Here is a 17,413-nt window from a genome sequence, read left to right as displayed (position 1 = left end):
GTCAGTAATTTGATTTCAGAGAGAAGCTGAAAACCTTGTAATGGCAGAAGCAGCTCAATTCCGTGGTGAAAAGGAAAAGCCTTAAATGGGGCTATTAAGCCTTTGCCTGGGATGGATCTGCCCGGAGAAGGAGGAAGAAGGGGGGCACACACGGGGGGGGGAGTCATCTTCGAGGTAGGGACCGTTTATCAGCCAAGACAACCCTGATTATTTATTTATTTATTTAGTTCCCATTCTGGGCTGGTACTGCTGCTGGCCTCCTCATCTTGGCTGCATTTCAAATCCCACCTCCAGCCACAGGTCGGCCTCGGCTGGGGGTGGGGAGGGCAAGGCACAGAGTGGGGTTCTGGCCGGGGTCACTGTGCCTGGCCACAGCTGGGCTTCTGGGCCACAGAGTTTGGGAGCTCTGGGTCACTGCGGGTCAACGGGTCTAGCCAAGCCAGAAGGGAACCAGCTGCTGCCATAGAAACCACGGGACGTGATGAACAAGAGGCAAAGCAAGGCCACTCCATCTTCTTCCCCTAGGGTTCCCGGCATGCTTGGGCAGGGCTCCACACTTTACCTGATCCCTGTTCACGCACCGTCCCACCACCATCAATAAACACACTGGGGAGGAGTTAATATCACTTCCATTCATTGATGGGGAAACTAAGGCTCAGAAAGGCTAGTGCCCTGCAAGTGAGAGAGTAGAGACCAGAGCCCTAGACATGGGTGAGCCCAACCATAGGGCAGCACCCTGCCCAGATGCCTCCCAGGATTTAACAGTGAGAGAAGATGTAAAACACAGCTGGACCCACTCAAGGAAGCCAAGGGCTCTTGTCCTGTCCCAGCTGATGTCCTGAAGGAAGTGTGACTATATCAAACCATGTCCTCTCTTTCTTCTGGGCTCCCCTCCCTGGACAGTCCTATGACTCACCCCTGAAGTCTCCAGAAAGGCTCAGCATAGGGGCCTCTCAAAGCACCCCTTCACATGTACTCAAGTTCAGGAGGCTGATGGCTGTCAGCAACGGGGTCCAGCCTAGACTCCACTGACTCCTGACCACTAGGAAGGGTGTTTCCAGGCTCACCGGAGGGGGGAAATATGACTTCTGTAGGAGCCAGAAGGTTTTGGGTATGTGAGGGCAGGGGACTGGCTGTGTGTGCAGTCCCCAGATCATGCCAGCCCTCAGGCCAGGAAGGTGCTGACTGTAGCTCTAGGATTCTATCTGCACCTCCTTCAGGAGGGGCTGCAGGCTTCTCAAAAGTGGAAGCCAGAAGGCCCTTGGGAAGTGTTGTCTGGAGAGCTGCTGAGCCCTCTCTGAGCCTCTCAGTGGGCTCTGGACTTGAGGTCCCCAGATAGGCCCTGGCATCTGGCTGCCTCCTTCTAGAAGTGTCGAGTGTGGCATCTGTCCCCAGCCCTTTCCTTTCCTGGCTTGGTTCTGAGGTTGGCAGGTCTGGGTACCCTCTGGTCTCCTCTCCAGAGGGATCATGGTCATTCTGCAGAGGTTCCCCAGCCTCGATTATGGGTCTCTCCTGAGGTCTCTTGGGGTCATGGTGGAAAATCAACCCCTCTTCAGCCAGGCTGCTCATGAAGGGCCTGGTCAATAGCAGAAAGTCCTCACTGATGTGGGCAGGCTCCTGTGGTATGGACCCCATTGACTCTGTTGAATTCACAGTCTCACTTGACAAATTTCCCGGTGGGAAGGGACTTCCTGGTGGCTGAACAGAATCTTGCTCATCTCTTACAGTTCTTGAGACTTCAGCTAGCGTAGCAGATGGTTCAGAACTCGGGAGCACTTGGGGCCCATCAGATGGCCAGGAAGGCCGTGGAGAAGAGGGAATTGCTGGAGACAAATGCTTGCTCAGGGAGCCAGGAGTCAGGAAGACCAGATGTGAAGGGCCAGGGCCAGCCTGGGAAACCTCAGTGTGGTCTGAGGAGAGTGTAGCTGGAGTTTGCGGATGTGGACTGAAGTCTGCTTTCCCTGGAGGAGACTGAGGACCATGGTGTTCCTGCCTTGCCCTGGAGGAGGGGGAAGGCATCGATACCCTGCCTTCTCCTGCAGGTCTAGTTATTCCCATAAATGGCGCCGCTAGCTCCTGCTGCAGAGAGAGAAAAGGCATCAGAAATAAAAGCATATGGCCCTCCCTCGCCACCCTGCAGGAATAATATGGGGCCACTGGCCTCAGGCTGGGCTTCTAGCTACTGGACTATGGGAGCATTCCTCCATTTCTGACCCCCGTTTGTGAAGATGGCTTCTGTCTTACTGTTGCTTCCTCAGATTACACATCGAGATACAGAAAGGCTGAGAGCCAGAGAAGGCAGGTAAAAAGGTAAAAAGCACTCCTCAGGTGGGAGTGCTCTGGGTCACCACATTCCCTGGGAAACATTCTGGATTTGAAAAAGAAATGTGACTGGTGAGGAGTGGCTGGGGAGGGCGTCAGAGTGCGACTGTCCTTGAATGACTGGTCTAGTAAGAAATGGCTTAGGCCCAATTAAGGCTGTCACTGCCTCATGGGGACCAGACTCTTGGCCGGGGCACATCACACAGAGGACACAACTGTGGATTTGCCTTGGTGGGTTCTTTAGCAGGCTGATGCTCAGGGGGCTCCCCCAGGGCAGCCACTGGTGGAGTCTGAGGCTGGGAAGAGGCAGTGGATGGTGTTTCTTCCTGCGTAGTCTGCGGTCCAGGGGACAGGGCAGGAAGAGTAGTCCTCGGTGTGGCTGTTGAGACAAGCAATTCTTCTCTCGATCCTTTCAAAATGGAAAACAGAGGTCAGCCACTCCCCAACCCCCGCAAGGAGGTGAAAGCCTTCCTGATGCCGGCCATGAAGCATGAGCGTCCATCCCTTTTCCCACAGAACAGAAGCCTAGTGGTCAGTGCCCGGCACTGGGATAGGAGATGTCTTCACAGGTGATTCTCATGGGCCTTTACAATTAAACTGTACAGGCTAAAAATACAGCTAAGTTGGCAGAATGCTTGCCCAGCAAGCTCTAGCCTTCATGGCTTAAGCTAGTATGGTGGTACACACCCGTAACCCCAGCAATGCAGAAAGTATTGACCAAGTATCAAGAGTTCAAGGTCAACCTTGAGTAGCAAGTTCAAGACCAGTGTGAGCTTGAGACTCCATTTCAAAAACTAACAAGCTTAGAATTTGTACATCCAAGTTTCTGCAAAGACCAGTCTTGATGTTACCAGATGGTTTCAGCACAAGAGGCATCTCCTATTCTGAGATACAATGCACTGACTGGCCCAGCCCAAGAATTGATCAGAACTGGGTAATTCTGTCTTCCCATTCTCAGGTTAGTCAACCCAAGTGCTGTTGATGTTCTAGACCAGACCATGTTGTCCTGTGGGGTAGGGCATCTTGTGCATTTTAAGAGGATCAGCAGCATCCCTGGCCTCTGGGTACCGGACACTGGTAGCATCCCCCGGACATGCTAAGTAGCAAATTTAAAATTCTTGGTTCAGGCTCGAGGGTTGTTAAAACTGTTAGACTCTGTAGGGATGTTGTCATGTTGCTGCTTGTGACAGGATTTCCATAGGTGGCCCAGGCTGTTCTTGAACTCACTCTCCTTCCTCCGACCTGGGACCCCAAAGGTAGGATCACAGGCATGTGGTACCACGCATTTTATAAACAGCTTCACATGGAGAAATAAACAGACATTGCCACCATGGCCACCTCCTTACAACAAATCTCTCAGCTGCATCTCCAGGGAAGCCAGCCTATCATTTCTAGAGAAGTACGGTTGCTCCTGCTGCCTCCACTGATACGGTGTATCACCCTCGCCCTGGGCCCTGGGAGTCCAGACCCTCACTGGTTTGTATGCCTTACCCAACCCCTATGGACACTTCCCTCTAGGCCCTTTCAATCATAAACTTTAAAGTTTTATTACAGGGAAGCACACGGGCCACACTTGGCATGTCTGTCTCCACACGTGGTCAGAGGACAGCTTGCCTGAGTCATTTCTTCCCTTCTGCCATGTGGGGCTATGTATGAATTCAAACTGTCAGGCTAGGCACTGAGCACCTTTCCCTGCTGAGCCACTTTCCCCGCATTCACCTCAGCTTCAGAAGCCACAGCCCCCCAACACCTTCGACTGTCTTTTCTGGGGTTGGGTACCCCACTTACTCCATTGCTCTCAAGAGCTGCCTCTGAAACAGGCTTGGCTATTAAACACTGCTTAGGTTTTGGTTTTTTTGGGGGAAGAGGGTGACTTAAGAAAGATCCGTAACCTGGGCCTGAAGAGACAGCCCAGTAGTTAAGTGCATTTGCCGCTCTTTCAGAGGACCTGGCTTCAGTTCCCAGCACCCATGTGGTGTGTCATGACCACCTGTAATTTGTAAGTTCCAGGGGACCTGGTCACCTCATCTTAACTTTGAGGGTACTGGGCACAAGCATGGTACATAGACACATGTAGGCAAAACAGGCATTCACACAAAAAAAGAGGAGGAAAAAGAGGGAGGAGGAGGGGGAGAAGAAAGGGGAGGAAGAGGGGGAGGAGGGAGGAGGAGGAAGAGAAAAGAGGAGGAAGAAGAGGGAGGAGGGGGAGAAGAAAGGGGAGGAAGAGGGGGAGGAGGGAGGAGGAAGAGGAAAGAGGAGGAAGAGGAGGGAGGGGGAAGAACAGGGAAGAGGAGGGAGGGAAGGAGGAAGAGAAGGGAGGAGGAGGGAGAAGGAGGAGGAGGAGGGAGGGGAGGAGGAAGAAGAAATCTAAAAGGACCACTCCATAACCATAGGCACTTGGACAATCCATTCACATTAACTCACAAGGCACAAAAGAAAAGCACCTTGTGAAAAATCCCTGCTGAAAACTGGGTCTAACAAGCACTCACTCGGGGGTCACTAAAGGCAAGGTGGGAAAAAAGAAAAACTGCGGGAGACACAGCAGCTCCTGACTTCCAGGCTTCCAGACTGCTGGGCAAGTCAGGAACTCAGCGGAGAGACTATAAAAAGAACAGAAAGCCCTAGAAACTGCAGGGGAGGTGCGCTGGGAACCGGGGAGGAGAGAGATTCATTCCGGCTGCTGATATGAAATTAATAAAACCAGAAAGGGAACATTCTTTCCCCATGTAAATCTTCCAAGGGAGGAAAAAGAAATCTTCCTAAAATGTTTTTATTTTTTTTTTATTGCTGTTGCTATTTTGGTATTTTATTCATTATCTCCCTGAGAAGAACCTACCTACCCTTCAGAGGCCAGGACAAAGTCCGGCTCATACTCAGCACCTCCCACTGAGTCCACCTGCCCTCCCAGAGACTCTCTTATCTCCCTTCACAGGCGGCTGGAGAGACCCCCATCTGGTGGCCTCTGAGTGCTTACTGCATACTGGCCGGGTAGAGTTCCAACCCTCCCTTTCAAAATCAGTATCAGTGCCGCAGGAATCTGTTAAAACAAAAGCAGCCGAAAACATGTAAAAAAAAAAAAAAAAAAAAACACTTTTGAGAAATATTTCCATTTTTAGCAGACGGGTTTGAATGAGACCCGTCCTAACGCTCCTCCCTACCCCCAAACCCATCCTGGCTTTGTCTTTGTTTCTAATTCCAAGTTTGGGGCTAGATGTGGTAGGCAGTCCCCCCTTTTAATCTTTAAATATAGTTCTGAATATAATTACATTTTTATGCAGCACCGAGACATCATATCCTGGTAACGGGGCATTCTTGAACTATTAACATCTGAGTTCAATCTCCTTACCGTCTGTCTTCTATTGAGGACAGTTAGGAAGTCTGAGATGAAAGTGATTGACATCATTTGTGAATTATGTGTATTTCCTCGTGCTGGATTCGAATGGGTTTTGCTCCTGGTGGTTTTGCACGTGTGAATACCAGGTTTTCTGGTAGCCTGGCTTTCCCCAAACACCCCCCACCCCACCCCTGTTAAAGACGGGATCGCAGCATCCTGTGCAGAGTTCGAACATCCAGTGTTTACCTGGCATCCCCGTGGATACAGGCTGCACTGCAAAGTGTTCGGCTCTCTGCTAAGGAGTCTGAGGCACTGACTGGCCCAAAGAACTGGAGCACACACAGAGACAGACTCTGGGATCCTTCTGTTCCAAACTGGGGGGGGGGGGGCTGAGGTGGGAACTAGGTATGAATGTAGCTCAGTGGGGAGAGTGGTTGCCTAACATACGTGAAGCCCCGGTTGGGTCCCCAGTACTTTATAAACTGGATGTGGTTCCATAAGCCTGTAATCCCAGCACTTGTGGGCTAGAGGCAGAAGGACCAGAAATTCGATGTGACCTTTAACTAGGTGGTGAGTTCAAGGCCAGCCTGGACCAAGTGATCTCTGGCTATCTCACAAGACAAACAAAATCGAAACCTCTGACACCGTTCAGAGAAGTGGCAGGCACATGCGTGCCAACCCAATACCAGGGTGACAGAGGAAGCTTAAGACCAACCAAAGCTACGCACTAAGTCCCTGTCTCAGAATAAAAATAGACCAATCAGTAAAGTGGTTGCCACACAGAATCCAAGGACCTGAGTCAGGATCTCTAGTTCCCTTGTTGGAAGGAAAAAGCCAGGGAGTGAAGAGAGTTCTAGCACCCACATGGTAGCTCACAATTGTTTGTAACTCCAGTTCCAGGGATCAGAAATCCTCTTCTGGTTTTCATGTGCACCAGATACACATATGGAACACAGACATATATGCAAGCAAAACACCTGTACAGATAAATTAAAAGGAGGAGGAGGAGGAGGAGGAGGAGGAGGAGGAGAAGCTGGGCCGTGGTGGCACACAATTTCATCCCAGCACTCTGGAGGTTGAGACAGGCAAGTCTCTGAGTTCAAAGGCCAGTCTGATCTACAGAATAAGTTCCAGGGCTACACCAAGAAACCCTGTCTCAAAAAAAAAAAAAAAAAAAAAAAGAAAGAAAAGAAAAGAAAAAGAAAAAAGAAAAAAAAGAAAAGAAAAAACAAAAACAAACAAAAACCCATACAAACAAATGTTTTTAAAAGCTCCATGCTGCAGTATGGTCCTATAATCCCAGCACTGGGGAGACAGAGGCAGGAGGATCCTTAAACTTTTCGAACTGATCAGATAAGCTGAACAGGTAAGCTCCGGGTTCAGTGAGACACAAAAAAAAAAAAAAAAAAAAAAAAAAAAAAGTTGAGTGAGCAAGGTAGACATTGGATATTAACCTTCGACTTCCTTATCCATGCACGCGGGCACACATGCGCATGCACACTTACCCACACACTGGAAAAAGTTCTCTACCGTCCAGTGTACCGGGGTGACCATCTCTGCAAAGTCCAGTCTCAGATCCACCCTGTAGAAAGCCTGTGTCCCTGGGGATTCTCTGGCCTCTTGGCATGGCTATAGGGCAGCAAGGCATTGGTTACATGTGACAAGATGTACCTATGTCTTACGGTTGTCCCCCTGGGGCCACCTCCAAAACCAAGCTGAACCTCCCGGATCTGAACAAAGAGGCCACCTCCCAGCCAGCCCCACAAAGTCCTGCTCACTGCATTTCTGACTTCTGGCTCTACCTGTAGCCCAAGTAGGAAGCTCGGGGTGCGGGGTTGGGGGAATAGCATGGTGGTGTCCTTAGGACACTGACCTGGTCCTGAAGCAGCTGAGACGCTGGTATGCTGACAACCACAAAGTCTCTGTCCTCAGCCACCGTGAAGGTGTCAAACTGCTGCACCTCAAGGAACCTGGGACTCAGAGACTCTTCAATGAGGGATCCTCTTTTGACCAGACCCAGTCTCTGCTTGGGGATGTGAACCGAGATCTCCGACCCTGGCTGGGAGGACACTGGAAGGACAAGTGACCCAGAAAATGAGTTACAGGTGCACGGGGCCTTAACATGGCTGTGACCAGCCCCACACATTACTCAACTGACTCTGACACTGGGACTTGGTCCCAAGACCACGCCTTCATGGATGAAAGAGAGAAGGGACAGAAAGGTCATCCTGCCTAGCTCCCAGGGGATGCTGTCATTTGGGAAGGTCGGTGGAAAAGCAGGTGCCAGGAGCAGGGTTCCGTGGGCCTGCAGCCCCTTCCAATTGATGCCGCTGTTAGGAAACTCGGCTCATCAGTAGTGTACACTTTAGCGAGAATTTCGTTGTGTCAGCCCTCTCACAGGGACATTCTGAGCCGACTCTGCAGTTGCTAAATGAAAGCATTTGTCTCCAAATAAAGATATTTCAAATAATACCAACAGGGCAGGAGTTGTATAGGGACTTGGCAAGGACATTCCCCAAGGCCCCCAAACTCCCCAGAGTTCGCATTCGGAAACTTTTTTCATGATCAAATGCCAATCAAACCTGCAGGGCTCCTCATCTGTCATCTGCCCACACAGGACAAAGCCCTTGGTCTCTAACTCTGCATGGTGACATCTTTAGGATTTAAATCCCCTGGAGGCCAGCAGAAAACTTTCAGAGTCCAGACTTTTGGCAATGAAGAAGCGAGTGTATCACGATGCGAGGGAAGGGAGGGTATCACCTCTAAGACCACAGATCCCTTCCCATCTTTGTCCTCAGCATCCCTAGAACCTGCCTGGAGCCCCTGGAAGTTTCTAGATCCCAGGTCGGCAGCCCTCAATAGAGAGAACGGTCCACCGTCACATTCCACACACCACTAGGCTTACTCAGACCGAGGTTGAGGATAAGAAAAGGGGAGGCAGATTGGGGCGGTGGGGGACAGGTGAAAAGGTGGTTAGCAGAGGGGAGAAAACAAATGTGGCAGACAGTGCTTAAGTCAGAGAGTGGGTCGTTAGGGGCACCCCTGGGTCTTACCCAGTGGGCAGGCAGCCTCGAAGGAGTAGGCATAGGAGCCGCTCACCAGCCACAGTGGCAGGAGCTCCAGGGAAGTGTTCCACACCTGGGGGAGCAGGAAGGTCCCCCTGTGGCCACTGTTCCTTCCAGAGGCACGTTGTCTCCATAAGTGCCTCTCCTATCCACCCCACCTTCCACTGCATCCCTGAACAAAGCCTCAAGAGTCAGTCAGACTCCAGGCCAGGGCCTGTTGCTCCAGTGCAACCAGGAAATATTATTTAGCCAGGATATTTTTAGCAGGAAGCAAGCTCGGAGCAAATGTCATGTGAGCCGTCTTCTCTTACACGGCAACTTTGGGCTATTTAAAGAGATGTAATTACGCTCCTGCCACCATGATCAGGACTCGCTGAATACATGATTGCCGGAGCCCCTCATCTGCCGAGCGGTGCACTTTATGCTAATGGGGCCCAATTTTCAAAGCCGCCTGCCTAAATCTGTCCAGTCTCACAGGTGGACACGTGAATTGGCCCTTCAGGGTGACAAGGTGTTCCTTGGGGTGCCAGGCTACAGAGCCCTCCCTCAAACCTGGCACAGCCTGCCGTTCACCACTGACCTCCTGCCTCTGAAGAAGTTCTTGCCTTGGGCTTTGGATGGTGGCCGTGGTGGTACCAATATCTACCTCTAATCCTATCAAACTGGCATCCTCCAGAGAAGCCACCAGCTCCCCTCGAAGGGACAGCAGCCACGGTGTCTGAAGAGATAAAGCAAAATCACAATCCATCTGACCAGGGAGACATGGTCACTCAGGGCCAAGGAGCATGAGTACTTGGAGGATACTCAGAGAGTAACGGGGTCACGGAGAGATCAGTAGGATGGCAGCTACTTATACACAGATACCCTTATATTTCAGGGGAGCAGACCTCTTTAAAAAAAGATTTATTATATATACACACACTGTAGCTGTCCTCAGACACACCTGAAGGGGCATCTGATCTCACTACAGATGGTTGTGAGCCACCATGTGGTTGCTGAGATTTGAACTCAGGACCTCTGAAAGCGCAGTTGGTGCTCTTAACCACTGAGCCATCTCTCCAGCCCTGGAGCAGACCTCTTCTTGTAGGGATGCTTAGAGCAGGAAAAAAACATGCTATGCTCCAAAGAGCAGGGCCAGCCTCTCAGCCTGTGTACTGTCTGGGCCAACATGACAGGCACCCCATTGTCCTGGGCTTCCATTGCCACTCTGAGTGGGACGCTGGCAAGGGGTATGCGGAATAAAGATGACGCCTGGTAATGAAAGAGACGCACGGAGGAACCACACTGCAGCCCAGGACTTTATTGGCATGCAAGGACTCAAAGGGGTTTCAGAGGAAGAGGGGCTGGCTCCTCCCAGGTGGCTGTGGGAATACCTAAGATGGCGAAGAAACTCCTGGTGTCATGGTGACATGGTGACTTGTGCCTATATTCCTAACACTTGGGAGTGCGAGGCAAAGAGTTTTCCATGAGTTAAGTAACAGTTTGGGCTATATAGTAAAACCTTGTCTCAGAACAACAAAAACTGGAGGGTGGGGCGTGGGGGGTAGACATAGGTAGAACAGTTGTCTGACACACCCTGGGTTTGATTACCCTGAACTGTTAAAAGAAGAAGAAAACGGTCATGGTGGTACACACCCACTCAGCAAGATGCTTCAGTGGGTAAAAACGCTTGCTGCCAGGCCTAACGTCTTGAGTTCAGCCACCTAGACACATGTAACCAAAAGTTTAATGTCATCCTCAGATACTTAGTGAATCCAAGGCCAGCCTGGGCTCCCTGAGACCCTATCTTAAAAAAGAAAAGGAAAGAAAAAAGAAAGAGGAAGGTCTGTGCATCATAGCATGCATCTTTGATGGCAGCATTCGGGAAGCAGAGGCAGATGGGTCTCTGTAAGATCAGGGCCAGCCTGGTCTACATAGAAAATTTCAGGCAAGTCAGGGCTACCTAGTGAAAATTCTATCAAAAAAAAAAAAAAAAAAAAAAAAAAAGAGGAGAAAGTGAGAGGAGAAAATCAGAAAGGGAAATAGAGACTGTGTACCCCAAGAATGATTGGCCTTAAAAAGGAGCCATCTCCTGTGGCTGGGGACCTTTCAGAGAGAACCTTAGCACAGCAGGACCCAGAGGCTTCCTACCCCAGCAGAATCCCAAAAGGCTTTTTCCAGACAACATCAGACTTCTGCATGGAGGGAAAAGACTTCTGCATGCAGGGAAACGGAGGCGGGGTGGGGGTGGGGTGCACTTCTGCCAAAACCCAGAACCACAAAGGTCACACTGTCCAGGAACACTCTCCACAAAAGGGCCACGGAAGTGACAACCTCTTACCTCTGATCCTAGCAGAACCCTCCAGAACATTGTTCTTAGCACACCTACCTGTCCACTATCACTCCCCTGCGGAGGCCAGGGCCTAGAGACCTGCAGAACAGAGAGGAGAGGAAGGAATATCTGGAAGCTGTGGGCAAAGGTGGGTAATTACCTCAGCGGGGGGGGGGGGGGGATTATGTTCTGAGACTCAAGTGTCAACAGATCCAGAGAAATGTCGCCTCAGCTGCTGCTCTGGGCCTGGCCATCAGGACAGCTGGAGCACAGAGCACAGCTGGCAAGATGGAGTGCGTGTGTGTGTGTGTGTGTGTGTGTGTGTGTGTGTGTGTGTGTGTGTAGCATGGCCCCGATGTTCAAGACATCAGGTGGGTCCCAGGCCTCTTCCAGGTCCTCCTGCCTGCCTCATCTTCCCCCAAGGCTCCCATTCCTTCCTCACTCTTTTCTTTCCCTGAGGACTCCAAGAAGAAGCAAAGAGAGAAGAGTGAGCTCGCCCTTGGCACCAATGCCCAATCATCTCCAGTTCCCCAACAAAGAACTCTCAATGCTAAAATAAGGACGGTCTCAGGCAATCCTGGACAGATGGTCTCTCCCAGCCCCTGAACCGCGAGGTGTGGCCAAGGGACCCGCCTGAGCCCGGCTGTCCTGTTACCTACATTTCCTTTACTACATTATTTATGAACTTGTTATGTCAGTGTTGGGGGTGGGGCACGCACCTGCCACAGTGTGCGTGTAGGGGTCTACGGACCACTTAGGGGAGTCAGCTGTTTCTGTCCACCGTGTGGAGTCCTGGACACGGAACTCAGGTTGTCAGGCTGGGGTGGGAGGGCCTTGAGCCAATGAGCATCCCTCTCACAAATCTCCTCTTCCGCTTCTACAGCCCCGCCCCACTAACCTCCCCCCCCCCCCCCCCCCCGCTTCCTTTCTCTTTGCTGTAAGCGTGGGTAGGGAGCTTGAGGCACCAAGACTATCAGAGCGACTCCATCTCCTCCCCTCCTCCTAAAGTTAAGGACACCGAGTCTAAAAAACGCTAATGACCCCTCGCAACTCTCCCACCTAAAGCTGTATCCCTTTCTGCCATTTATACAGAGTCCATTCTTCCAGGGTTTGGGGCTACCCACCCCCCATCCTCTCAGCCTCCTCAGTGTCTGAGCTGTGCTGCCCCTGGCCTCAGAGACGCCCGCCTGCCCCCACCATTGTCCACGGGCTCAGTACAGCCCTCAAAGAGCCTGCAATTTCCTCACCTTGGGGATACTGACTTCACTTTGGGAGCGGAGAGGAAGGAATAGGGAAGACATCCGGAGGTTTGGTGAGGTGGTAAAGGGATTCCAAGTCAGCCACCAAAGCCTCCCTCCTGTCCCTACACCCAGGTGCTACTGCAAGGAGGTAGCCCTGGGGGCTGGGCTTTCCCATGGAGGGAGCAGTTTTGTGTAATGAAACAAAAAGGAAGTAGGATCCAGTGCACAGTCCAAACCCACCATGTCCTTTAAGTGGCCACAAGCAGACTATATTTAGGGCCAGCAGACATTCAGCAGGACCTCGGGCAGTCTTCCCTGGGAGCAATCGCTAATCACTGCATTGAGTTTACAGGTGCCCCTGGGCACACTTAACCCAGGGCAATGAATAGTTATTGCGCAGCCTCCCGCTCGGGGCTTGTGGGCACACTTAAGCAAGCTCGCAGATCGCTGTGTGCAGGGCATGGCTCGGGTACACCCTTGGGCACCCTGTGCCATCAGCAGGGAGAGGCAGAGTATTAAATATCTATGTGCCCTGTGCCCACAGCTGCATTTAGCCAAGGGCAAGGCTGGTGTAACGGCTTTAATTAAAACTTAATGCAAGTTCAAGGTGCAGCCATGGAAGTGGCTGCAGAAGTCACCAGGAATGAATCAGTCAATTGGATGAGGTAGTGAGGTTTTATGCCAGGGGAGGGGGAACGGAGGAGCCTGAGGCACCTGAGACCCATTGTACCCCTGTAGCTGATTCTCTGTGACTCTACCCAGAGGCATGAGAATCCAACATCTACACTGGGGAAGGACACTGAGGATCTGGGCAGGTCAAAAGGGACAAAGTGGGTGCTTGGCTGGCCGGCTACTAGCTCTGCTTTCCTCCGGGTTTCTGTCCACAGTTACACAACACAGGCAAACTTGTCCCCCTGGTGGCTGCTCCTAGAATTACAGGCCAGTGTAAAGAGACGTGACCAGCCCCGGACTGTCAAACCATGACCATACCATGCTGAGGGATCTTTAAGATGAGGCCTGTGACTCTTAAGATCAGCAACGCCCTGCCTGACATGACCACAATGGGACGGAAACGTCCCTCGGCTTCAGGTATTGCTCCTTAAAGTCGAGCAGCAGACAAGCCCAGAGGCAAGAGTACAGGGAGGAGGGTCAGAGCTGGAGTTCCAGCCTCTGCTCAGCTCTTCCTGCCTCAGCTCTCTCACCTCCAAGCCCAGATCAGATGACAGTGGAACTGTACCCCCGCCCCAGGCAAGGCTAACTCCCATTCAGATCTGCTTGCTTACTGGGCACCAGCGTAGAGCCTAACATTTGGTACGTGCACTCAGACGCTTCTTAAATGGAGGTAGTTGTCATTAGCCGGTCTTTCCCTCCAACCTCCCCTCCTCTACTCCTCCCTCATATCATCAGGCAAATCCGGGCATTTGGGGTTTTGGATGTTTGGGTTATTTATGTATTGTGTGGGTAGTTGTATGTGTGTGTGTCACGGTTTACGTGTGTCATAGTTTGTGTGTGGCTGTTGGTCAGAGAACAACTCTCGGTAGTCATTTTTCTCCTTCCACTACACAGGTTCCAAGAACCAAACTCAGGCTTGGCGACAAGCACCTTTGCCCACTCTCTGGAAGGCTCTTCCCGGTAGCCCATCCTGAGTTCAAACCTACAATCCTCCTGCCTCAGCCTCCTGAGTGTGGGATTCCTGAAGCGCACCATCAAACCCTGATCTAAGTTTACCATTCTGTCTGGCCATGTGGCATTTACAAGATGAACGTTAAACCTTTTGGATGCTGGATGACGTGGCTCAGTGGGCAGCGTTCTCTTAGCATGCATGCGGCCATAACTTAATCCCCACTAGTGCATAAACCAGGTGCAGTGTCACAGCAGTGGTCCTAGCACTTGGGAGATGCGGGCAAGAGAATCTGGAGTTCAAGGTCATCCTCTGCTACTACGTAGTGAGTTTGAGGCCAGCCTGAGATCCATGAGACCCTGGTAGCAACGTAAGTGAACAGCTTCTTACTGTTTGATGAATAAAGTAGACAGTCCTCCCTTGCTGAGGGAAGGGCCTCACACATGCTAGGTAAACACTCCACTACTGGGCTACTGTCCCAGCCCACAGTCAGCTTTTTATGATGCAATTTTACATACACCTATAGATGTCCTGTTTTTCTTTTAAAAGCTGAAAATTCTAGCAAGGCTGGGCAGCTGCTCATTGAAGGTTTGGCCTAGCTTGCCAAGGCCTATTATACTTCGGGCCCAGAGCCCCGTTCTGCCTGCTGTGGGGGCCTCGGTAACTCTCACTTCTTTACCTACTTGTCTACTCTGTAAAATGGGGCTGTAAACAGCACCTCCCGCCTACTGTGAGATGGGTCAGCATTAGCAAAGCAGGGGCAAGGGCGTGGCTGGGTGGTGGAGCATTTGTCTAATAGAAACCAAGTCCTGAGTTCCATCCTTAGTGCCCAAATAATAAACCACAAAGCAGCAACATTCACACCTGACACAGCAGGGCGGGTGGGAAGAGAAGCCGCTCTGAGGAAATGAAAGCTTGAGCTCCTTAATCCTCTCTCTTTTCTGTTTGAAACCCTCCCCTGCCCCCAGCCAAGTCTGTCTGTGATTCAGAGAATCTTGAGCACACTCATTTCTGCTGTGGGTTTGAAACCCTCCCCTGCCCCCAGCCAAGTCTGTCTGTGATTCAGAGAATCTTGAGCCTAAGGATGCTACCAGGCAGTGACAGCACACAGCTGGAATATGCCATAGGCCTGTGTTCTCTCCAGTTGGGATGTTACTTCTGCAACCAGCGGGCCTCACTGCTGGGTATAGAACCTGGGACTGTGCACACTGATGTCTCTAAGTCTTTGATGTGACCTAGGTTTTAAAAAAAAAAAAAAAAAAGGACCCAATGCTGTGGAACTTGTTCTGTGCATAAAGCACTTACCTAAAAAATGTAAAGACCTTGAGGCTGGAGAGATGGCTCAGCTGTTAAGAGCACTGACTGACCTTTTCTAGAGGTCCTGAGTTCCATTCCCATCTGTAATGGGATCCCATGCCCTCCTCTGGTATGCACGAAGACGGCACGCTCATGTGCGTAAACTCGATAAATAAATCTTTCTTTAAAAAAATGTAAGGACCTGAATTTGGATCGCCAGAACCCACATAAAGCCAGATGCAGTAGCTGGGGTCTGTGATCTCAGCATTCCTTCAGCAAGATAGGAGGCAGAGCTGAGAGACACCCCCCTAAGACGTTTGAAGGCAGCCAGTCTGAGAGTCTGCTGCCAATGAGAGACCCTGTCTCTGACAAAGTGAAAGGTGAGACCTGGTACCTGAGGTTGCCCTCTGACTCCCACTGTCCTCGGGACACTCGAAAGAAACTCATACATATAAACACACACACACACACACACACACACACATGGGGGCAGGGAGGCGAGAGGATCAAGCCAGCAACATTCCTTAATCCAAAGAGAAAAGCACCAATGTTTGTTTGACATTGTTGGATGGCACAAAAAACACATCCTCAGAGACTTACTCACTCATCCCACCCCTTATCCCGACGTAGGTGTCATAGCTCACAAGCCCAGTGGAAGGTGGCTCCCAGCCAACACTACGAAGATCCGCAGAGAGTGGTCCTATCCCATGTCTCTAGCTGTCTGTTTTGCTGGACTATGTCCCAAGGCTCAGGAACCAGTCATCTACCTGGGCCTTTTGAAGGGAAGCTAGCCCAGGATACCCCACTACCATCTCGGGGCCCCTCACAGGCTTTCCCAGGGTGTTACCTGGATGAATGAGGGATGGCATCGGACGCTCTGTTCGCCCAACCTTGGCGTGACCATGGGACATTTCATTATGTAGTGATCGCTCTGCTTCAACCTCTTTGCCCGTCTGTGAAACATTCTGATTTCCAACCTATAATTTGCTTTCTGGAAGTCAGGCAAAATTCACACGCGCAAATAAAAGGAAGAAAAATGCAGTTAGCAAGCCGCAATTATAGGTCGGCCTTTATTCACAGTGGGCGTGATTAAGGAGCAAGTGGAAGGATCTCAGGGATATACACTTGCCTGGCATCCCAGGTCAGAGGCCCTGACTTCTGACCCCAGCACAGCAAATAACGGTTTCTGAAACCCACCTCTTTCTGTACAAAGCAGCCAGAGTACAGCGCTCGGAAGACGAAGTCTCCCTCATGAGCAGGATGCAAGAGATAACCACATTTGGTAAGAAGAGAATCCAGGTGGTTGGGGGCCCTCTTGGTGCCTATGACAGAAACAGACAACCTGTTTAGGAGAACAGTGGAGGGGAGGTAAGGAGTGGCCAACACCCAGACATAAGCCCAAGGCTGCTCCGCTCTGGAGCGCCAGGAACGGGTAAAGAGAGAACCGAGGAACGTCGACGCCAACAGAAGCCTGTTGGTTCTTCCAGACATACAGACAGACAGACAGCCACCTCTCAGCTCTGGGCCCAGCCTGGGTTGCGGAAGTTGTCTCCTGGCTTCTCTCCTACTTCCTTCCGCCCACGGTAGTCTACTTCCCCACCCCCATCCCCCGCGGAGTCCCACTCGAGCCAACAGTTCCCTCCACTCTCCACTCAGAGAGACCCATGTGAAGTGCACATAGCCTCTGACTGCCCTCCCTCTGCCTTAGCCACACGGCTACTTCTAACACGTGGGTGCACTCAGAGCTGAGTCTTCAGTCTAGAACTCTCTTCTAGATACCTGCGTGGCTAGGTCCACCCCTCTTAAGTCTTTAAGTAAAACCTCCTTGTCAACGAGGTCTCTGCCAGCAGAGCCTCCATCACCCCTCTCCAAACCCCGCACCACTCCCAGGATGCCTTTCTGCATCCCACATTACCACCTTCCCCGGCTGAAAAACTTCAGTGACTATAAACAATGGTCAGGTTGCCCTCCACTCAAATGGCGGCCCCATGGCGCCAAGAGTATTTATCTGTTTTGTTCTGGCCCATCCAGTAAACATTCATTGGATGAGGAATACCACGGAGCAGAGGGATTACAGGTAGTCTTTATTATCGCCTTTAGATTTCTTCTGTTTCCATAATTATCTCTTGTTGCTTTTCAGGTCTTTTTTTTTTATGAAGTCTCAGCTGATGGGAGATGAACACAGCGTTTCAGGAGACAGCTTTCGAAGCCTGGATATGGGGG

General features: G+C 51.2%; 1 protein-coding gene across 1 annotated transcript in view; it reads right to left on the bottom strand.

Annotated features, from left to right (window-relative positions):
* Positions 1 to 331: 331 nt before the first annotated feature.
* CIROZ (ciliated left-right organizer protein containing ZP-N domains) overlaps positions 332 to 17,413 on the bottom strand; it is a gene marked incomplete at its 5' end in the record, with an annotated part of 29,147 nt that continues 12,065 nt past the window's right edge. The window contains 9 exons of the mRNA XM_080920964.1: positions 332 to 2,079; positions 2,550 to 2,731; positions 7,162 to 7,285; positions 7,530 to 7,726; positions 8,710 to 8,794; positions 9,302 to 9,439; positions 11,090 to 11,131; positions 16,038 to 16,181; positions 16,388 to 16,512. Coding sequence (XP_080777090.1) covers positions 967 to 2,079; positions 2,550 to 2,731; positions 7,162 to 7,285; positions 7,530 to 7,726; positions 8,710 to 8,794; positions 9,302 to 9,439; positions 11,090 to 11,131; positions 16,038 to 16,181; positions 16,388 to 16,512 — 2,150 coding nt within the window. The 3' untranslated portion in view covers positions 332 to 966. The remainder of the gene's footprint in view (positions 2,080 to 2,549; positions 2,732 to 7,161; positions 7,286 to 7,529; positions 7,727 to 8,709; positions 8,795 to 9,301; positions 9,440 to 11,089; positions 11,132 to 16,037; positions 16,182 to 16,387; positions 16,513 to 17,413) is intronic.

Source organism: Micromys minutus, assembly GCF_963924665.1.
Source record: "Micromys minutus genome assembly, chromosome: 9".
Taxonomy (NCBI): Eukaryota; Metazoa; Chordata; class Mammalia; order Rodentia; family Muridae; genus Micromys; species Micromys minutus.
Note: the sequence above shows the minus strand (reverse complement) of the source record. Positions and strands in the feature narration are given on the sequence as shown.